Genomic DNA, 22,972 nt, shown 5'->3' with positions numbered 1-22,972 from the left:
TCAGCAGGACATATCTTTGAAAGTGTACGTAATGGTGCTGAATGTAGTTAGTTGCCAGTTAGGTAGAAAGATGAAGCAGTGGTTATTTTTGACAGCAGTGCGATTAGTCTTTAAGGGGTTGTCAGTGAGCAAGGAGCAATGGGCCATCTCTTTAAAACTTGCTGTGAGGTAGGGATAAGACTTGTTCTTGTATTTGTGTTGTATTTCTTCATGATACAAATGAAGGAATTTTCAGATTTCCACAGGAATATCTGGAATAAGTCTGGACCTCAAAGGAAGAAATGGAAGTATCTGCTCTTAGTTGAACTGCAGGGGAAGCTTTAGATATGCAGTGGGCAATTACATTGATTCAGATTTTCCCAGGGCACCAGACCTAACTTATGTTTTCTCAATGTTGCCTCATGAAATGCTTTTTATTAATCTCTTTAAAAAAAAAATCCTTTCATTAAAGAATGCAGGTGATATCCTTGCTGTATGGATTGGTAGGCTCCATCAGACTTCTGTTAAACACAAGCACCTGAACATGTGCTGTTCTGAAGGACAGCTTTAGCAACTTGTACAAGAATCGTGGCTGAGACCCTGATTAAGTTTATGCTGGAGAGGTGTATTTCCTACTACCAGTATTACTGACTTACTTTAGTTTATATTGTTAGTACCTGTTCTTTGACTTTCAAGAAAAAACTGAAGGTCTCATGCTGAAGAGCACAGAACTATCCCTCTGATCTTTGGGTCTAATTCCTTTAAACCTTTAAGTGGTTGCAGTCTACAGAATTTGTGTAAATTAACTAGCACTGAAACTCTTAAGGAGAAGAGAGATTGTGGTTCCCAAACCAGGGTGTTGCAGAATGTTCTTGAAAACTCATATGCCTGTCTTTACTCTGCTTGTGTGAACTATTAAAGATCTAATTTCTCAGATTTTTTTCTTATTTTAGATGGTGAAAGGTAATGATTTCACCACTTCAGTCTCCCATTGTTTTACTTTAGGTTTGCTTGATGTTTTCTGGTTTCCTGGGGTGGGACTTGAACGATGAGTTCATCTGAGGCTTTGGCAATTATTTAACTTTTTCTGTACAGGTCATTACAAAGGAAGGTCAACTTTTGCCTTCTCTTTTTCTAATGTTTTTACTATTTGACAAAAGTAAATTGGTTTCTTAGTTGTATGGTTTGTTTTTTTCTTATACAGTCCCATTTCAACAAGTACTATAAGAAGACAATCTGAAATAATAGATGTATGTATGTTTTGAAACTCCAATATGAATGTGTTTCTAAGCTGCATAAGTGAAAGATATTTTTGGATAACTAATTGTAGGACTAAGAAAAACCAAAAGACATGCATGATTTGCAGGTAGTTACATTCATTTGCTTTATTTTTATCTTCTCTAGACAAGTTCTGTGATATTTAATTTTCTCCACAAGATGGCAATAGAAAGCTGTTGTAGTAGAATATAGATGAGTGCAGTAATAGTATTAGATTTGAATCTGGCAGGTTAATTACTAACTTGTATTTGCGCAGTATATCTAAGAATACTTATATATTTTCTTGCATTCCAGAATGACCTAAAGCCTACAGAAGCAAAGAAGAAAATCCAGCATGTTACATGGCCATGAAGTAGCTAATGGTGCTTGAAACAGAAATATTACTTCCATATTTTCAAACAGATAAGTCATATTTAAACAGTTTAAGTATGATTCTTTTTAAACCTTACAGCGATTCAGATTGCTGTAAAGTTTTAACAATTTTAAAAGGTCCCTATTGTAAAGCTGGAGTCATTATCACCGGTCACCTTAAGAGTGTATACTCTTGTACACCAAGTAGCTCATTACTTCTTTAAAAGGTGGTAGTATTAAAATGTACTAAACCCCCCACTTTTAGTTTTCAAGATTATTATAGTTCATCTCCTGCATGTCACTACAGTTCACATATATAAATATTTTTTTAGTTTGTTTCGGTAAGATTCAGTTTTGTTCCACTTCTGGTTAAATAGTTAAAATAGCTATTGAGATTCAGAGTGATCCCAAGAGCCTTCTTGGCTTGGAAAAGATAATTCATTTAGATGAGAAAACTGACCATTCTGCTGATAAGATAGTCTGACACAATTTATTTTTCCTTTTTGTTGCACAGAACAGGAGTGTAGGATGTGCAAGTTAGGTTGGTAATAAGAGATGAACTATTTTAACAGCATTACTTCAAATTGAAGTTTCTCTTATTGACGTATGAAATAAGAAATGCACAGATGGAAGTATGTTATTACACTGTTTGATATGAATCTTTGAGAGGAAGTAGTGAGTGGATTAGTGCCATGTTCTCTTAAATACACAGGCATATTTTATACATGCGTAAGTGTAAAAATGTGCCGATGTAGCAAATCTGCTTGTTTTTCTGGTTACAATCATGCTTATAAAATATGGGGAAAACCTGTGGAATGCAGGCCAGTGCTTTCTCAAGTTACTAACAGTCAGAGAGAGACAGGGATAGGAGGACAAACTAATACCTTGAGAGCATTAACATAGGTAGTTGCACTCTAAAAAACCCAAAAACCCAAACAAAAAAAACCCCACCCAACCCCCAAGCAAAAAGCCAACCTGTTTTCCCTTCCTTTGATAATTTAAGATGGGTGTTGGTTTTCTGTGAGATGTGGCATTTCATCTGGATTGTTGGTAGTGCCTTAAAAGGCAGAAATCCAGTTCAGTTGATGAAAACATTTTTATTAAATCTCAGTGGCTTGAGGTGAAGCCAATTTAGATCCACTTTAGATATGGATGGTAAATAATAATAATGCTCTCAAACTTAGTAAAACAAAAAAAGAATCGACTTCTGAATCCACTTAGTTAACCCACTAAAAGAAGCTGTCAGTAGTGATCTGAAAGCTTGTTTACATTTTTAACATCAGTTAATATTGAAACCAAAACCTGTAGCTTACTTCATTACTGACAGAAGTTCTCCATTCACTGTTACAACATAAAAGGCACTTCTCGAATGCTCTAAAATGGTAAGAATGTGTGTTTTGAAATATTGTGTGCTGTTTCCCTTTTACTAAACACTTGTGCAGTTTTTGTACTTGAGTACAGCAAACTTTAACGTAATGTACATTTTGTACGTCAAGAGTTGTCTTTTAAGTAGCCTTATCCTATTTAAATAAATTCAGTTAAAAGCAAACAAAGTAGTACTGACTTGTTTTTGTGGTGGTATTAAGTTTGTTCATTTTATACAGTTATATTTCAGTGGTCTTGAAGTGATCAGAACTTTAAAAAAGCTTACGGGGCAAAAGACTCAGTAGCTACTTTGGATTTTCAGCAGCAGTTGGTATCATGTGAAGTGCTGGTCCTTGCACCAACGTACCAGTCTGGTAGGAGTTCTGTTTCGTGGGTGGCTGCTTGGCAGGGGTTTAGAGCCTGGGCTCTATTTTGTTGTAGTTTCAGTTGCTAGGAGCGCGTGTGTGTTGGTGTGTGTTAAGGAGCGATATGCAGAACTGTACTGGAATAATAGTGTGGTGCTGCTATTGCATGGTAACAGCCTTGTTTGCAGGCCAACATGCTTTCCAGCCTTGTTATGTTTCATCTACCTTTCCCCAAAGCTGGGACCGTTTTGCCATCTGTTGTAGCGCTTGGGGGGCAAGGTGCAAGCCATGCTGCTCTTACAACCTTACACTACCCCTTTAGCTTATAGTAATCCTTCTTCTCTCAGCAAAGTATTAGAGCAGAGCTGCAGTGTGCTGGGGGGTTGCCAGGCGCCAGAGGAGAGAGTAAGAGAGGTGCTGGCACTCCTTTGGGAGGTGGGGATATGAAAGAGATTTTGATGGCTATTCTTTACTACAGACAGAAGTCACCAAAGGATACAATTCAGTCATTCAGTGAGTTCAGATTAGCACAGTATGCACTTCAAAAATGTCAGCCAGCCAAGTTCTTCAAAGGGTGTACAGTAAACCAGATCTGATCTGATGCAGCTATTTAGCTTGTTGAATTAATGAGGGAGGAATGACCTGTGAGCACTTTACACTTGGTACAAAAAGGGATGAATTTGAGTGGTGGCAGGAACTAGGAGGAAACTTTCCCTCCCAGTTACACGCAGGGTAAGTATATTCCTAATTCTTCTTTCCACAACTGGAGATTCCTGTTGGAAGTGTGATATGTTACTTTCTTCCTTTTGCTGGATACAAATTCATTCCATCTGGAAGGTGCACCAGGATCGTACATTGCATAGCATGGCCATATTTCTGGAAGTCTGCTTTGGGAAAAGAGTTCTCTTCCCTTGGATTGTTGCCACTTGATTTTATTGTCCTGCCAGTTGCCTTTGCAACAAATGTAGCAGAAGTGATGCTACAAAGGGTATTACAATACTCTGCGATACAGAGCAGAATTAAAGTATGCCCTAGGGCAGAAGTTAAACGTGTGACTTTCACAAAAGATTAAATGTCTTTTGAGTTTTCTTGACCTTCTTGCATTCTGATAACAATAGTATTTTGATTTTGAATTTAGAGCCTATGAATGCATTTTTTATCAGCTGCAGTTGATTCGGTGTTTTCATACAGTTGTTCAGTTTTGCTGATAATTTTCACACCAATTTGGGTTAGGCTGTTGTATCAGCAGGGCCTGTACGTGGATTGTTCAAACTTCACAGTTTCATAATGACTGGGTGCAAAAAGGGTTGTGTTCGTATGGCCCTTACATTTTGTTTCTTCAGACTGTGAAAGCATTTTATATGTAAATATCTAATGTGTAAATACAGTTAAAGCACATTACAATGTTGTTTTAAATGATTTTATTTTGAAAAATACGATGTGCAGTGTAATGTTGACTAACGGTAATGCTGACATTGTCAATCCGAACTTGTACTTCACACAATGGTCAGCTCATCATGCAATAAAGTATGTACCTGTTATGAAGCACTCCCACTTCAACTGTGTTATCATTATCTCTTTATGGCATAGCACAAATCCTTGTACATTGAAACACCCTCTATGTTTGCAGTCTTTCTACACACTTGACAGCACACACTAGACGCATAGCTCAAGAACACTGAGGTGAGACCACAGCCTTAGTGAAATTGAATGGTGTTTGCCATTGATTTCAGTGGGCTGAGGGTTTCACCCTGAATATCCCATCTATGAATGTATTGTGTGTATTGTTGTAATCCTTGAACTACGTAATTTGCTTGTAACCGCAATATTTAGTGGAAAAAAAACAAACCCAAAACAACAAGACTATGTTATGTCAATGACACCCAAATGGTTTTAAATCTCAACTTTTGCATTAGTTTTGGTTAGCTGTAGAAATCTTAAACACCAACACTGCTACTGGAGACTTTGAAGTTGTTTTCCCTCCAGTTTGGGAGAGTTTGAAGAAAAAGGTTAAGTGATGTTAATAGTACAGCGAAATACAGAGTGGCAAAGCTAGTTCCGAACATCCATGTAGTTCAGACTATATATTGCAAGCGCTGCTTTCCTCCCCTCTTCCCCACCTCTTATTTTGAGCTTTAGATATCCTTCCCACATTCAGGGCAAAGGATGTCATCCCTTTCTGTGAGGAAGCCGCGACCCACTAAGGAGAGGGAGCACTTCTTGCAGTTAAAGCAATCATTGTGCCACTGCCGTTCTTCAAAGGAGATGTACTTGGTTCCTCCGAGTCCTGTTTGGAAACCAAAAGCATTCTGTTACAAGGAAAGAACAGCACTTCAGCCCTCAAGTGATGCTATTTCAGATTCCCCTCATGGATTGTTATGGCGATCCAACATACAGTAGTGAAAAATGCCATTGTGACACATCTTTTTGTTGCTGTGCTAATTTTGCCACCCTTATTCTGTAACAAGTAATATTTTCATCCTCAAAGGGTTCTGTTAGTGAACTGGACTGTTACTGCTGGTGATAATGGCAGAAATGGACTTTTAAGGGATGGCTCTACAATATGCAACGGAAGAAAAGGAAAGCACCTGCTTCTGAACAGAAGTCTGATAGTTTTGTGCAGAATGTTTTATGGCATCAGAGCTAATTTTGTTTTGTAAAAATGCATTTAGATAATTAAAAAGAAGTCTGACTGGTTGTGTCTTGACTTGGTTCATAGTTTTGAAGGAAGAGTGCCTCAAGAAAAGCAGCAGAGTAGCTAACTGCAGAAAACATTCAAGGGATTGAGGCTAGGGAGGTTATCATAAGGAGTATTGAAAAGTTGTACAAGAAAAAAGACAAAAGGGACAAATGTCTCGTAATTGTAATTATTTCGTGCTTATTAAGATGCATTGGAATGACTGGCTGGAAATTGGAGAAAAGATTTAGCTGAGGATATCTCTTGCCTGATGAGAGAGGATTTTGTTTTGCTACTAAAAGCAAAACAATGTTTGAAAAAAACAACAGGTTATGATAGGACTGCAGTACTCAAAAGAGAAATGCCTCTCTCACACAAACCAAAAACAGTACCTGTGGTGTTATGCACTGACTTCTAGGAGCATATGCAGTCAAGCATATGTTAGTGAGGGACAGATCGAGTACAGAGCGGTAACAAGAGAGAATGGTCCAGATAGAGTTGAGATTCACACTTTTGGACTGTATGGATCATGCTGTTAAATGTGGATTACTTCGCAGAGGAGGATATGTTTTTATGCTAAATGTTTCATAGTAAAGCTCTCAGCAGTTGCTCCTTTGAGTACTTTTGTGCTGGTAAGTGCTATCTAAAAGCCTTGCTGTCCTGAAAAGTCGAGGAAGAAATGTGCTATGCTACCACATGAGGTACAAGCTGGTCAGACGCTTTCTGCTGGTGGAGGCACTGTTGTTGCTGAGGTCAGGGGTCCCTCTAATGTGCACAAGTAGAGTGATGTACAGAACATGCATATCCTGCTACATGCATAGCTCTGTTACTGTGTGTTCACCGTCTTCCATGAAAATAGGGTGAAAAGGAGGAAACTTCAATTAAAGGACCTCTTCCATTTCTTTTTATTAGGCATTATAAGTCTTTAATTTCACATATCTTGAATGTATAGTGTCTTGAGTCTCTCAAGTTATTCAGAATGAATTGTTGAACCATTTTTAATATTAGAAGCAGCTTATTGGAAAAAAAAAACCACAACAACAAAACCCCCAAAATTTAAAGGCACTGGCCATGAGAGACCTACCACTGATTGGGTTTGTGCATCCAGCACACTTTTTGGCGTAGAGGTTGCAGAAGCAGCTCAGGCAATACGCGAACTCATCCCTGGAGGTAAAGCGTTGTCCAGACAACTGCTTCTTGCATCCAGTGCAGACGAAGCATTCCTTATGCCACGGCTGCTCCCGGTAAGTGACGCCCCCTGTAGTGATAGCCTGTTTTGTGGAAAGTAAGAAAGTGTTTTCTGGAGGGTAGCAGGTTTCTATCTCGATTCAGTAGAGAGGAAGGACGATGAGGTTTTTGTGGGTGGGAGGAAAGAAGGCTTAACAGCAGCAAAATAATTTTGGCTGGAGTTGACCTTGAGAAAAGCATGCAAGTGATTTGTTACAATTTCCTAATTTACGCAAAGAAGCCCCATACTAAAAGTACTTTATTGTCTGTATATTGTATAATGACACTCTCAAATGTGCTCTTTTTTTTCATAGCTGCTCTTTTTATGTTCCTTTTCATATGCACGTGCTAGGATTTGTCTCATCTCTGTTCCTTCACCTGTCCCATTCTTCATAGGGAAGGAACTACCTTATGTTTTATTTTCCCTGTTATTTTCTTTGGCAAAAACTGGTTTATTTCAAATTTTAGCTGAAGTCTTTGCTTTCTGTTTCTGCAGACTCTGTCTGTGGTTTTTCTCTTATAACAAGTCATTGCCTACAAAAACAGCTTCCCTGATGTTAGACAAACTGAACTTTGCTCCTTTGAGTGTTCCTAAGAAGGCTGTAAAATTGGTCACTTTTTCTTCCTTTCTTCACTAAAAGGAGATTTCCTTGGGAATCAGCCATGTATGTGATCATGCTACCGAATACATGTATTCATCTGTGTCTTTGACTCTTTCTCAAGTATTTTAGAGCCTGTTCTTAAATGTGGTTAAAATTGGAAACTAGACAGAGTTAAGTTACAAAACTCCACAAAGCTTCAGAAAATGGATGGATGGATAGGAGATAGTAAAGGTGAGTAGGTATAGTTCAGGTCAAAGGCTGAAAGAAAAATTTAGGCTTTACCTATGTGGTTTTGCTTGTGCAGCAGCAAAGATGCAGTCATTTCTGGCCAGCTACTCTGTCTGTCCGGACTGCAGCTTTGTTTGACTGGAAGGGCGAAGGAGCAGGTAGCACATGGAAGAAAATCATAGTTTTGATTGTCTTTGCTTATACACATATCCATAGGAAACTGGGAACTGTTAGTTCCATAAGTAATGAGATTATTATCTTAAGGAAAGAATTCTAAAATCCTTATTAGTGTCTGTTTATAGAATTTAGGAAATTCACAAAGAAAAGATTCTTAGCCTAGAAAGTCATAATCCTGACTATATTGAGTTTACAAGTGTTTCTTTCAGGAGTAGCATTTGCTATGTGTAAAGCTTATCTCTGTCTTGAACTTCTTTAGAATTTTAAAAAATTATCAGTGTTAGCTCATCTTCCTTCCAGTTGAAATGTTTTGATATATGATGGTTTTATTGGAATGAGATTATTCCACTGCAGAGTGTTTTGGATTGGTTTGGTTTTTAAAGTGTGTTTTCTGTATGCTTTCAATACAAATGGATCTTTAACCTTGAGCAAAAGAATTCTCAATGTGGTTAATGCTAAGCCTGGTGCAGGGTAGGAGCTGAAGTTACATCATTCTTAAAATCAGTTGATTCTGAATCTTTTAACATACATAGAAAAATAAGATACTCTACCTACTTGGACGTAAAATGGGGTGGACTTCAATCTTTTAGGTTTTAGGTAAGTAAAATAAGAGCACTACCTTCTTGCACTGGACGCACTGCATGGCAAACTGCTTTTCGTAGCAGGGTACGCAAAAGTTTTGATTGTCCTTAGGGATGAAACTCTTTGTCCCAATGGGCTGCTGGCAGCGGTAGCAGATGAAGCAGGTCTCGTGCCAGCTGTTGCCCTTGTATTCCATCTTCCGGGTACCTGCAATGAGACCAGAGCATCAACTGAGCTACATCTGGCTGGCACAGGTGCAGTTTGTAGCTCTTGCTTGCTTAACAGCTGGCTGGCAGTCAATAAGCAGTGCAGCGGGGCTATGTCATGCTCCCACCAGCTTTGCTTGGTATTGGGTACCATTTTAAGTTTTTGGAGAGCGAGCAGTGCTACTATAAAGAAGGAAACATTTACTGCTAATAAGATTTAGGGCATCTCTTTTGGTAGTATTAGAGTAAATTATGAATTCTAATGAACAGAAAGATTCTAGGGAACTAGGGAGACACCAATAAAAGCTGATGCTAGTGCTGAGTGAAGGTAAGGCCATAATTAAAGTTTGACTTAGTTCATTCCAAGTCCCTTTTGCTTTTTTAAACAGCTGCAAGCTACCTGGTTGCTTCCTGGCAAGCTTCTTGCCTTCCTCTCCCAATAGAGTATAGTCACTGTCTGAGAAAAAATATGATTTTGTATCTGCTCTGTGGCCTTGTTCCTGTCCTCACTGAAGTCCACTGTAAATTTGCAGTGGTTTCCAGCTGTGCAACACCTATCTTAAATGTCTTTCTGTGTCTTGAAAGTTTCAGTGAGAGAGAAGCTTTCTTCCTGTCTTCAGTGGTATTTAAACCATGGCTGCTATGTGAAAGGAAGAAAAATAAACAATCCTTTACTGAAAATCAGAAAAGTGGTACAGCACTAAATGTGTCTAGAATGACATTTTAGAGTACACTGTACTTTGCAGATTCTGTGACGGGTGGACTCTGAACCTGTGCAGGAAATTGGAGATGCCCTGTTATATGGAGCAATTTTTATGCACACTGTATAATTTCCTATGTACCAGTTTCAGTCAGAATATTTTATACTGGCCAGAAGGGAAAACTAACAAGTGATGCTCCTGCAGTTCTGCATGACTTTTGAAGCCTGTAGCCACAAACACGATGTCAAGTGCTTGGCAGACTGAAAAGCTGATCACGTGTTGGCTAATGATGAACTAACTTCTTTGTTTACTTTAGTATTTAATGGGCTTGTCATGATAATACTTTATTAAATCTAAATTGTATTTCTAGTGGAGCAAAGCAAAGGGCAAATGTAGCATTAACAGTCTCCATCAAGGTTATCCAACCACTTGCTGGTACTTTCCAAATAAATTACGCTTCAGTTGGTGCTCTGGTGTAGCTGCTGCACTAATGTGGTGTGCAGTGTAAGTAGAACACACCTGCTAGGTGTACTGCTCTGCTATCTTGAGTAAGCACCTAAAGACCACTTGGTGGTTGCAAAGCTTCATAAAAATGGATTTATTTCATTTCAGGTTATAAGAGAAGATGTGATTCTTTGGATCACTGAATCCAGCCTCCATTGCTACTTTCTGATCCATAGGTGGCATAATAGGCAAAAAGAGATCCATTGGGTAAATAAGCTCACTGATCATGAGAGTGAACTTGATGGACAATCTTAGAAATATTTACATATATGTAGTTCCAGCTTTAAAGCTAGCACTGGCTATTATCAAGCTCATCAGTTGTTAGTGCTGTATTGGCAAAAACAGGTGCACATGGAATAATAGAAGGAGATGCCTAAACTCAGTCATGAATGAGTAGGGCTCTCTGCTTGTAGATATCATTGTTGTTTCTATTTCTACATCCTATTTCATCATCATGCCTTTATTTTTACATCTTAGATGCACAGTGTTGCAGTTTTCAGCTTTTGTCTAAGGTGACCAATGTCAGAACCAGCCAAGGAGAAATTTTACTGGAAAAAGTAGTTAGTAATTGTTATGGAGCACGTAAGTAGATTCTTCAAACTGCCTTTTGATATTTTCTTTCTGGACCAATATTCCTTCTACTTTAAGCCCTCAGATCATCACAGAATGCTATAGTGTTGACATGAGCAGATGAGGTTTTAGCAATCTATTACTATAACCTCATGTTTCAAGTTGAAAAAGAAAATAGCTCTTTCTTGTTTCTTCATTTCTTTATGCTCAAGAAAGATCTTAGAGGCACTTTGACCAATTTTTCATTTTTATGGGAGAAGCTAAGTTTAGTGTAATTGCATAGAAAGCTAAATAGAAAGCTAAGCTGTTAAATCTGCAAGCTGCTCTGATCTTCAAGCACTGGAAGCCAATCAAGACAGAGTACAAAGCTGGGATTGGACAGAACAATCCATTTTAGTTGTCCAAACATCAAAAGCCTTTTAATGAATACTGCCATAGAAAATTATAAATCCCACTGATAAAAATGTCAAATGAAATAAATACTAATTTTTAAGAGTAATCCACTTCATGTGAGTAACAGTTCTGTCCTGGCCCATTATGAAAATTACATATTCTGGTTGTGGGAATGACTTATAATGCACCATCAACTATGTTTTACAAAGTACAGCATGACTTAGCGAAGGTAGTAAAGGAAAAACATTTGTCACAGGTGTTGCCGAGTTTGGGCTTGATATTTAGCCTAATCTTTTCTTAGTCCAAAAAGTAAGGCTCCTAACCTGGCATAATAGTCTTCTTGCACTCATTACATTTGGAAGAGTATTCGTTGGAGTAGCAGTCAGTACAAAGCAGATGTTCCTCTTTTGCAGCAAAAGGTTTGTCCACCAATGAATTCTTGCACTGGAAGCAGTGGAAGCAGGTTTCATGCCAGTGGCGGTCCTTGTAAGACAGATCCTGTAGAAATCCAAAACCACAGAGAAAGCAGAATGAGCAGTTTGCACAACTGGAAGCTCAGAGAATGTAAATGTGTCCAAATTTGCACCACAGCCATGAGCTGAGGCTAATTCGCACAGCTCAAGAAAACAAAATGTTCTGATGAAGGTGAACGCGTTTTGCTATCATAACCAAGAGCAGCTCATGACAACGATCGACTCTTTTTCAGTTCAAGTTAACCTTCCTTTTTTATGTGTGGCAGAGGGACAACTAGCTTCATTTAGGTATTTCCTTTGAGAATAAAGCCCCGTTTTTGAGTCAGATTAAAACTTGTTAACCTTGTAGGTATAATAGACTGCCCCTATTTGTCTTAGCTATTGATGATATCATAGCTGTTCACTCCTGGACAGAAATCCTTTTCCCAATTACTTTCTGGTATTTATTCAGTTCAGCAGATTTACACCAAAGGTCTGATCTCTGTTCCTTTTTTTTCACTGTAACTAAATTTTACTGACTCTTGTGTTTTGGTTTACCCATGTTTCAAATGTGGGTCAGACTGAAAGATGAGAGACCACATTGTACCTGCAGCCAGTGATCCAGAACACTCTGGCCAAGGGATTTGCAGAGGCATCTAAGTATTTAAAATGCTCTCCTCAGTGGTACTTTTATTTTTTAAAAATAATAAATGTCCTTCTAAAAATTGTCCCCTAAGGGATGGATTGTGCCTTTTAGAATTTAAATTAAGGTGGTCTAATTGTGTTATGCTTGGAACAGTGTCTTTGGACTTCAAACCAAATAGAGCTTGGATCATTACAAGAAAAGGTGTCTACCCCAAAATAGATTTGATGTGGGAGTGCAAGAGGCTTGTATCATCATGGATAGGGAGTAGAAAAATTCAGTAGAAATTACTTCTCAGATTCTAGATCAAGATCTACTATGTATTAACTGCAAACACTGAATTATTCTGGTTAACTGAAGGAAAAGAATGAGTTGTAGAATACCAGATTTTTAATTGTGTAAATGGAAGCATCATGAAGCGTTCAAACATAATCTGGCCTAAGGTGCTGTTTGTCAGTACAGTCACAGGTAATTCCAATGTGCAATCTTAGCCCAGGGCAAACAAAAGATACTGCGGTTTGAGGTCTAATCTCAAATAACTACACATTATGTCTGCAGCAGCCTTGTTCTCCTAAGTAGCTAACAGGAAACACTGAAATAGTTTTGCCTAGCTCAGCTGGTATGTGGTAACTTGTTAAACTATAGTCTGTGTGACCTAGTCTAGGTGATCCTGCTCTGGCAGGGTTGGACTGGATGATCTTTCGAGGTCCCTTCCAACTCCTAGCATTCTGTGATTCTGTGATTCTATAGTAACTTCAGTCAGAATTTGACCATGCAATAAAGAATTCTTGTTTGGACATCTGTGCTACTGACCTAAATGTCTTAAATCACTGTGAGTAACAGCTGGTATCCAATGTGTCTTTCATCTTGAGGGTTTCCACTCTGTGATAATCTAAGCCTCCTACTTTACAGCTTTCAGACAGTCATTCTGTTGTATTATGTATGTATGTATGTATATTCTGTCTTATTAATCTTGTCTATTCATTTCAGCTAACTCCTTTTGAAACAACCCAAACTTCTGACTGTAAAATTTTAATCTTTTTTAATAGCAAATTGAAAAAAAAGCCTTATTTGGAAGTTATTTACATTTTTATCTTTAAATTAATTTGAACAGCCTAAACCTGATCTCAGAGGGGAATAATATTTTCAACAGAAAAATATAACATACAGCAAACAGTTTTCCAAGATGTGAAATTTTCCTGCTAGAAAATAGAATGCCAACAGATCTGTTTTTCTTTTTTTTCTCTTGTCTCTTTCCCACTTGCTGTCCCTTTCTCCTCTTTTTGCAATATTCTGCAAGCTATTTTTTATCTTCAAAGTTCATATAGTCATAGAATAGTTTGGGTTGAAAGGGACCTTTAAAGATATATGCTGATATCTGCTTTTATTCTGCCTTGGTTTATCCATAAAATTATACCCTGGAGAAGGTATAGAGACATATACTCTTGTAGAAAAGAAGTAATGAAGAAAAAGATTAGGTGTCAATAATGAAAGGTTTAATCCTTGAGTCTGTTATGATGGCAGCTTGTGTAGACACTACCCGGGTAGGTAAAAGTAGCAGATATTTCATCATGGCAAAGTGATGAAGCACAGCTACAATCCAAAGTACCCAAGATACAGACTGAATTGAACAATCTTTAGCTACTTTGAATGATTATAACAGATATTGTCGTTGAATGTATGGGGAGACTACGATGTCTGGCTTTGAAGTGCCTGCAGCAGAATATTAGTCTAATGAAATAGGCTGAATCCATCACACCCAAAGCAAGGAAGTCCAAGGTGCTGATGAAACAGTTTCAGCACCATGGTTGTTCTTAGGTCAGTGTAATAATGTCACCAGAAATCAGGTTTGGTCTGCTTCAATGTGTTGCATACTAACTGTAGCCTTTGGCTTGCACATAAGCTGTGGATGTGTTGATCTGGAACTGAATCTACACTGGAGAAGTTGCATGTGCAAAACTGATGTCAAGCTTGTCTGACTCTTAGGCCGTTCCTCAGTTAAGCTGAAAGGGCATTAAGTTTACCCTAGGCATGTGAGCTGTAGGTTACACTACCTGTTTGTAACCCAAATAAATCTGTTCAAGCAGAAGTTACAAGTGATATACAAATAATTCATGTTTATTGCGTGGATTCTCAGGGAGAACTAAGAAAATTACTATTATGGACTCAGAACTGGAGTGTATCCTTAAAATATTGATGAGTGTGGCTTCTCTGCTGCTTTATGCAGCTCGAGGGAAATGAGTCCCTTCGTATTTTAACTGTAGTCTTAAATGCAGCTTCCTGCATTGCCTAAAAGAGATACAGAGAATTACTCTTTTAGCCATCAATCTGTGCATCTGTCTATGAAAACTGACAGCTACGTGCTCTTGTTAGAAAAAGGACACGTACGCACAGACAAGAGACTGAAGAATGACCGTAGACTGGCATTTGAGAAGTGGAATGGTGTTTACAGATACAGGGATTCATCCACACAGATGCTCATGGACATGGTCTGCCCTGCATGCACGTTTTTGCAGCTGAAGGGCAGAGACCCCCAGACCAGCTCCAGATGTGCCATTAGTGGAAAGAGAAGGTCAGGAGGACAATGTCTCTATCTGCAGAGCTGTGATAAATTCTGCAGCAGAATTTGCAGGGAGAAATGTCTAACACTTCATTCAGTTGCATTTCTTCTTAACATGAAAAATAATCCTTCCCTTATCTGGTTTCATTGGAAGATAAAAAATAACCGGTTTAGCAGTCTGTGAAATGGCTCAAATTTGAATGGATGCTTTTCTCAGCAAACTGATCTGAGAATTGGCCTCAGCTGAAAATTTCTGCTCAGCGTTCTTTGGGACAACCAAATGAACAGTGAATCCTGGGATTTCACATACAGATACCAGAGAGTGGGCCAAGTGGAGGTCCTTTGTACACACTCAGGTGGATGGCTGTAAGAATATGGTGCAAGCCAAACTCCATGCAGATCCTCTTTTGTATCCAAAACTTTTTAGAATCATCCCTTGCAAAATGGGTTTGAAACTTACGGTTTGTGTGCTTTTCAAGCCATTTTTTTTGCTTATTTTCATTACTTCATCCCTCCAAAAAACTTAGTCAAGTTAACTGTTTTCAATGTTGGCAAAATCACATTTGATAGTTCCTCCATAGTTCTGCGTAGTTTTGATCCAGCATGGTTTATTTGGCCTCTGGGATTAGGCTGCTGGTGACTTATTTAGGGTTTTAAACTAGAAAAGCCCCAAGACTAGAGTTACCAGGTAACTGGGTTAAGCACAGACTCCTCATACCCTGCAAGTGTACTGTCTCCTACTCTAAGTAAACTTAGTTTTCATATTATCTTTTGTAGGTAATTTGTAAGGCTACTTCTTGTAGCCTTTTGTATTACCTCTCCTGAACTGGCTTTCAATGGGAACCCAACAGGAAGGAGGAGATTAGAGAGATTATTACCAGAAGAGCATCTGCATACTCTTGCCGTAATGCTCTTTTCAGAAGGTTGAGCAGAGGAAACGGGGTATGACAACAAAATGCTGTACAGATTTTAGCCACATACACCCTGTAGCAAAACACAAATATGTTAGACTGCTACTTCCCTATCAAAAATATGTTTAGAAAAGGTGAATATGAGCAATATTGTGCTGAAGCCAGCAGTTTAGTGACACGGGAAGAGGTGAAGGTGTCTGCCTCTTACCATTCCACTTCACAACAAGTAGTCTGATGTTCAGTAATGCATTGAAAAAGTGTTGCAACTCGGGACAAGCTTTAAATATTAAAAATTCGAAGAACCAATATTTTCTCCCTCTCCTGATCCATATTACTAGAAGTTTTATTATATTTGTTTAGTTTGAGTGTTAAGACTAAGCCTTTTGATTAATTTTTGGCCTGTGTGCTGACATGGTAGTTCTATCTCACAATCCACTTTTAATTTCATTCTCACGTTTTGCAAAGAGAGTTTTCACCCTCTCCTGTCTGCCAAGACCAACTTGTGGACTGCATTAAACACTGGATTACTGTAGGTATTTCCTGTAGTTGTGATGGTTTCTGTGCCATAGGGCCTGCAAGGAAACTACTGAAAAGGCCAAAATCAACCAAAAGTCACACTTAAGCGGTTAAGCAAATGAGAAGGTAATGGATGGATTTCCAGAAAGAAGCGTGGAGCTGTAGGTGTGGTGAGCATTCACCAGGGGCGTGGGTGATGGAATGCCAGTTCTTTTTAGAATGAGTTAATTTCTGTTAGAACCTGTCAGCATATGGATAATGTGTAATAGATGCGAGAGAAATGGCATAGTTTTGTTTTTCTATTGCCTGTCAGTGCCAATATCTGAAACTTTTAATCTGTCTGTGAAAGTTTCATAAACATCAGCCAGAATTGATTACCATTAACAAAATTGCCTGAGTCCGAAGGTGTCATGCAGTCACAGTCTGTCATTCAGGGGGTTTTTTTTAGTGGAAAAGAGAACACTTAAAAGTAAAGAATAAATTAGTTACTACTCAGTTGCATTCATATTTACCCGTAAGTTACCACGGAAAGATTGACAGATAGAGAGCCAAATTCTCTCCTGATCTGAATTCAAAGGAAGCTTGTCTTCAAGATAGTTGTCTTATGAGGCTTCTGTGCTGTAGCTACAACAGACGACAAACATATGGCACCAGTTTGATCCCCTCAGAGCCCAGTGCTGTCACAGTTGGAGTATTACCAGCGTCTGAGCAGGCTTGAGTTCAACTCAGGTGAGATGATGCTGTGCACCAGTGGTGATACCCAACATGAAGAACCCTAGGGTGGTGTCAGAGATGGAGAGCTGACTGTCCTCTTGTCATCACACATGTTACTTTGGTGTAACCCTTTCAGTTACAGGAGGGTTGCTTCTGCCCATTAAGAGAAGAATCTTCTCACTTATTTGATTGGTTGGTTTTGTACAGTAATTTTCACTGAGATAAAAAAGCATTGAAGATGCTATCAAAGTTGATTCTTGCTTTGCACCTACTTTCGCGGATATAAATTCACTCTTCAGGAGCTGCAAATCTTAATCCTAGTCCTTAGCCACATGTTTTGCAAGTCCTAAGAAACATTCATAGACTAACTATATAGCCATCCTCAAGAAGGGAATTATTTACAGGGTGAAAATAGGAAGATCTCAGCTGCAGCTGGGTTCTCAGTGTAGCGAAACAGCAGTGGCCAAGAAGGGACTTGGAAAGGAGGATCTGAGGTGAGAGCTAAATGAAGCTTTTCAGGTTGTAATGTGGATGTAAAGGTGGGTGTGCTGCAAGATGCAGAGGCCTGGATGGGACCCTTTCTGATAACACTGTCACTCCATTAGGCTTTAGTTTCAAATTTTGCAGTTGTATAAAGGCTATGGTCAGAACACACATATAAATATGTAGTGCATTTTGTACATGCAGTAAAGATACTGTTTTTATTCCCAAACATAGTACATTTTATCTTCTTTGCTTAGATGAAAATGCAAACACAATGTGTAAAAAGATATATAAAACATACATACATATATGTCTGTGTATGTATTTATGTGAAGATTTATTATGTGTTTAAATACTTATGTATACATATATAACTATATATATATACAGTTTAATGTTGAAGCAGATGCATGTTCTTTTCTGACTTTGTGTTTCATGGCTGAATTATGCTCAGTCATACAGTGCACAAATTTTTGACTGAAACTTATCTTGTGGCTGAGGCACAAAGGCGCTCTCAAGAGTATTATCTGGTGTCTATTACTGTCATTGAAAAACAAGTCCAGTTTTCCTCTCAGTGGGAACTTTATTAGGATCTCTTTTTCTGCCCAACCAAACTTAAGTTTGGATCTCTCATCTGTCTGCCAGATTTTAGTAGAAATTGGTCAACAGGTTCAAAAGCTGTAGCATAAAGCATGGACAGGCACAAACAGCAGTAACAGAAACAAAAAGGGACACTTCTGTTTCTGGTACCCTTCATAGCTCTTTAAGAAATCTTTATTTACTTATAGTTGTATTCTCCACATATAATTGTGATTCTTTATTTATTTAAAATATTTCTTATATTGCAGATAATTAAGTTTAGTTTGGTTTGGTTTGGTTTGGTTTGGTTTGGTTTTTTCTATCTGCTATTAGAGATTGTCTCGCTTAAAAGCACAGAAAATAAGTATATCAGATAACACCCACACTCCCTAAATCCATAAATCTGGGTTGAAAAGTTCAGCCTGATTAATTCCTGAATACTTTGTCCGAGATTTGTTGAGGCCAGTCCAAGTTTTTAAATTCTTGAGTATCAACACATGGAAATATCTTCTCGGGGGATTAGAAAGAGACCTTAAAACAAAAGCACATTCTGGAGTGGGGCAGAAATACTTTGCTTTTTCAGGTCAGGCCAGCTGTATCTTTTCTCTGATCTGAACATTCATGTGCTGTCAGAAAGCTGGCGGTTTTATACTCTCTTACAGATTATTGCCAGTTCCCTGTCACAATGGTGAAACATTCTCACCTTTTTCAGGCTTCTGAAAGGGGCTTTCCTGCTGATTTGCCAATAAGGTAGGATAGATCAATTTGGAAGATATGAGACATTTATTTTTCTCAATCTGAGTAAGCATATATTTTTATATCTCTGAACTAATGATATGGTAGTATCAGTAACAGGGACTAACTGGTGCTTCTAGAAGTCTGGCTCAGCAACGTAGGAAATCAAACATCAGTCCTCCTCGTGTCAGTCAAGAATCCTGTGGCCATGCAATGCAAATTGCTGTTCTAGTGCAAACTCACTCTGCCAGTGAAACTCTTGGCCAACTTTGAACAGGTCAATTTTGTGCAAAGAGGGTGTATATGGGATAAAGTCTGTCTGTAGCAGTCCAACAGGTGCTTCACTGGATGACTCAAATGCCATCTGTCTTCATTCAGTCAGACTAAAATTGGCACAAACTCCAGTTGTTTTGGTTAATTTAAAAGAAATGCAGGTGGCCACAACTTATTTGTATCAGGTGGGTGCTTCCACATGCAGCAGTATATAGCTCAAACAAGCAAGGCCTCTGCAATCTATAGTTAGACTTCACTATCATCATTCTGTATTTAAAAGGTAATTATTCTAACTGCATTCTAACTGACTTATTACCTGTCAGCATTAGCCAGATTTTTGTGGTCCATGAGTTGGCAACTTTTCTTGAGGATGTCTTGTCTCTTGATGACAACTGAATTGTGGTCACTGCAAAGCCAGGAGTGGCTTACCTCCCTCTGAGGGTAAAATCAGCTTCTGCCACCTTTCTGGACCCCAGTTGGCCCCAAGGACAGTTGGGCACTCCTAATGAGGTAGAGATACTTTCTAACATCAGATCATCCTATGTCTTATGGGAAGAGAGGGATGCTCTTCCATTTCTATTAACAGGCTTGCTAAAGAAGGGTTTGCCAAGGGCAGTGGTGAAAAGCAGATACAGGGGTCCAGAAAGCATGATTTGCTACCAAAAGAAGTCCCCAGGTAGCTGTTAAACTGGACTCATGGATACTTCTAGGTGGCAGCGCCATGTCTCAGAGCCATGCCTCCAGGCTACTCTCTCAAGACTTCAGTAACAAGACACAAATCTAGCATACCTTGCAGTCAGCACCAATAGGTTTTTTGCATTCCTCACAGGTATTGGAATAAAGGTTTTCATAGCATTTCACGCAGTAGGGGTTGTCCTCCTTCAGGATGTACTTCTTACCAAACAGGGACTCTTTGCAGTAGTGGCAGTCAAAGCGCTCAGTCATGTTGGTGTCTGGAGTCCAGCTATCCTGCCACAAAGATGGAAATAGGCACATGTCAGACTGAGCTACACCTGACCCAATCCCCCAGGAACTGTTTATTATCAATTCCAGTTTATCACATTGTACTTGAATTTAAATTCAACTTTCAGTCAAATGAATCAACACAATAGGAAGAAACTGGACTATAAATTTTGCAGTGCTGGGTACAGACAGTAGCCTATCTATTTTAGCCATCCACTGACCTATCTTTGGCCAGAGCTCGTGTTAGAGACCAGAGAGAGGAATATGAGCAAATCCTGAGTGTGAAGAATTCATATGTGATTTGTAAGGAATATAAAGCAAGTCTGACCAAAAGGTCCAATGCAAACTGTCTCTGTAGAGGATGAAGGGAGCCAAGTACATTAAGAGGATGAGCCAGCTAATCTTCAGAAGGAGCAACACCTCCTCCATAAGGCAAGGCAAAGGTTTGCATTTCTGGTAGACTTTAGTCATGCACAGGCTCTTGGGTGTCTCTGTTAAGTAGCTCTGCTCCTTCCTTCTCTACATTCCCAATGAGCCAATGTCTGGCAATCATTGCCCTCCAGTGAGCCTCTAACCCTACATCTCTGCTCATGCAGTGGACTATGGGCACTGTCAACAGCCAGAGATGTGGTGTTGGTGATTGTCTATCTGATTCTTCTCCGATGCAGTTGAATAAGTTATCCAACAGCAGTGGTGTACTGGGATACAAACCCGAGCTAGCTGCCCTGGTTCAGGTAAATGTCAAATGTTGATTATGGATGAGGAAAGCAAGTAGAAGGAACTGCAAATGTTATATGAGTTTGTCTGAATGAGGAACAACTGCTGTTTGCTTCTCAGGTCTTGTTATGTCTCCAGCATTTTCTGGCTGCACACACAAGCGATGATGACACAAATGCTTTTGATTACTTGCATGAATGTTCATTGTTGCCTGGGATAATTTAGTTTGAGTTTCACTGGAGACAACAGCTTCTTTCTTAACCTGAGACTTACAATGTATGTTGCACCTGAAATCTGTATTGACATTGCAGCAGGAGCAGAGCATAGCTGCCTGCTATGGAATGAAGGGGAATTTTCCAGGCAGAAGGCTCATTTCCCCTGCACTATATGGTCTTCACTGCCTGCCAGGCCTGCTCTCTTCTTAAAGCCACGTTTGATCTATAAAGCCTTAAATGCTTTGGGTGCTAATGGCTTAAGTGGCTACCTCTGTCTTTCACACACAAATGACATTTACAGCAGCTGCAGTCCTTTTGCCAACTTCAGCACTCAGTTTTAAACAGAAAATTGTTACTTGTTTAGTGTTCTTGGCACGGGTTGCTTGATTCTGGAGTTTGTCCTCTCATGGCAGTGGGAGTCACTCTTAGGGCATTCTGAAATCCTGAGTTCTCCAGGATTTTGGTTTTTGTCATTATCTTGTATTCCCTACAGCTGAGGTTTGATTAAGGTTTTAGGGCAATCTGAGTGGGCAAAGTTTGTTTTGATGGCTGGAAGCTTTTTAAAAAAATATTTTATTTTTAGTGCTCTGTGAACTACTGAATTGTGTGGAGACTAGCACAGACTAAGGAGTAAATTGTGGCTCAGCTGCTGAGAAGTCTTTTGAACTCCAAGTAACTTCTACAGAAGAAAGAAGGACAACCTACCAAACCCCAAAATGTGCTTGGAAGAAAAATCCTGACTGCTGGCTATCTGTCCCATGGCCAACACAAAAGCAGTAGCAGTCCAGCTGCTTTGACCCTGCAGATGTTGTAGGGATGACCTAACTAATTTTCTTATCCCAAAAGGGAGCTGGGAGTATGATAGGTGCTCTTGATCCTTAAGGAGTAGGGATGATCATAGGGGCTGATAACAAAAATGTGGAAAGTAAGAATTATGCTGCAAAGAGAAGTGCAATGTCTATCCAAAGTTCCCCTCTAGCCCATCTTCAACAGCAGTGGCTAGCAATGAAAGCGTAAAAGAGGAGAGCCAGAAACAGGTGAAGTGACCTTTCCTTAATATCTACTTCCAGCAGGTTAGTCTCCTTTTGAAGCAGAGGTGCAGTCTTTAACACAACATTTAAAAGGCAATAGTGAATTTATTTTCCCCACTGTTTTGAGCCCATTTACACCCCCAACCTACATAACACATTGGTACTCTCCATGAAAGAACTAGAGAGGACTTCATTTCCCTCGGGGATTAATTTCAGCAAAATGAATGGAGTCAAACCAGTATAAACTGCTGTGTGTATGTATGACTGAGTCTCAGAGAAGTGATAGCTTTTTTCAAATGGCTTGTGTTTAGGACAGAAATCTGTACTTTTTACCAGATGTTATTAGATACTTTTTCTAAATTATAAGATTTGGTTGCACAGTTAATTTGCATTATTACTAAGTTGAAATGTGAACAGGAACCATTTGTGAACTTATATTTTTCACCTTTCTTCAGAATTAGTTCTTTCTAGCCCTGAATTAAAAGTAGATGTGTGATACCAAAGAGTGAAAATTTTCTGTGCAGTCAAGATGTGTAAAAGCAAAAAACATAGAGTGTGATTCCTTTACAGGTTTGTATAATTTCTGTCCTTCATCCAAAGCCGCTAAATGTAAAATATAGAAGTGATTTGTGACTGGAAGAAGGACTGTTCCCTTACAGGTGGATGTTCCTGTCTTTTGGTCTCAGGAGGTTTCTTCTTGTGTGCTGATATCTGGGAAATCCAAAGACAAGAAAGGAAAGTTGCATGAATCTTCTATTGCATTTGGGACCAATTTCAGATCCAATTTCTCTTAAAGTTAAGAATTCAGGTTCATATGGTTTTGTTCAGAAAGCTGGAATTTAGGGTGAAGCATTCCATGTTTAGATCTGGGTCTTGGATTGGATCTCACAATCTACTATGTGCTATTTTGAGGATATCTGACAGGTTTTTTTATTCTCTGGACAGAATTAAATGTAAAGCAATCATGGGGCCTAT

General features: G+C 39.0%; 2 protein-coding genes across 3 annotated transcripts in view; one reads left to right on the top strand and one right to left on the bottom strand.

The window, feature by feature from the left end:
* Positions 1-2,022, top strand: part of LOC104546464 (chromosome unknown open reading frame, human C2orf49) — a 9,879-nt gene extending 7,857 nt beyond the window's left edge. Inside the window, exon 3 of the mRNA XM_010191864.1 lies at positions 1,552-2,022. Coding sequence (XP_010190166.1) covers positions 1,552-1,608 — 57 coding nt within the window. The 3' untranslated portion in view covers positions 1,609-2,022. The remainder of the gene's footprint in view (positions 1-1,551) is intronic.
* Positions 2,023-4,745: 2,723 nt separating this feature from the next.
* The window catches only part of FHL2 (four and a half LIM domains 2), a 40,929-nt gene continuing 22,702 nt past the window's right edge, over positions 4,746-22,972 (bottom strand). For both annotated transcript variants that reach the window (XM_010191863.1, XM_010191862.1), the window contains exons 2-6: positions 19,861-20,040; positions 11,529-11,703; positions 8,869-9,038; positions 7,100-7,286; positions 4,746-5,625 (exon numbers count right to left, since the gene is read on the bottom strand). In XM_010191863.1, coding sequence (XP_010190165.1) covers positions 5,474-5,625; positions 7,100-7,286; positions 8,869-9,038; positions 11,529-11,703; positions 19,861-20,016 — 840 coding nt within the window. In that variant the 5' untranslated portion in view covers positions 20,017-20,040 and the 3' untranslated portion in view covers positions 4,746-5,473. The remainder of the gene's footprint in view (positions 5,626-7,099; positions 7,287-8,868; positions 9,039-11,528; positions 11,704-19,860; positions 20,041-22,972) is intronic.

This window comes from Mesitornis unicolor, unplaced genomic scaffold, assembly GCF_000695765.1.
Source record: "Mesitornis unicolor isolate BGI_N332 unplaced genomic scaffold, ASM69576v1 scaffold15989, whole genome shotgun sequence".
In the NCBI taxonomy this organism is placed as follows: Eukaryota; Metazoa; Chordata; class Aves; order Mesitornithiformes; family Mesitornithidae; genus Mesitornis; species Mesitornis unicolor.
The sequence above is the reverse complement of the archived record's forward strand: the minus strand, read 5'-3'. Positions and strand labels throughout refer to the sequence as shown.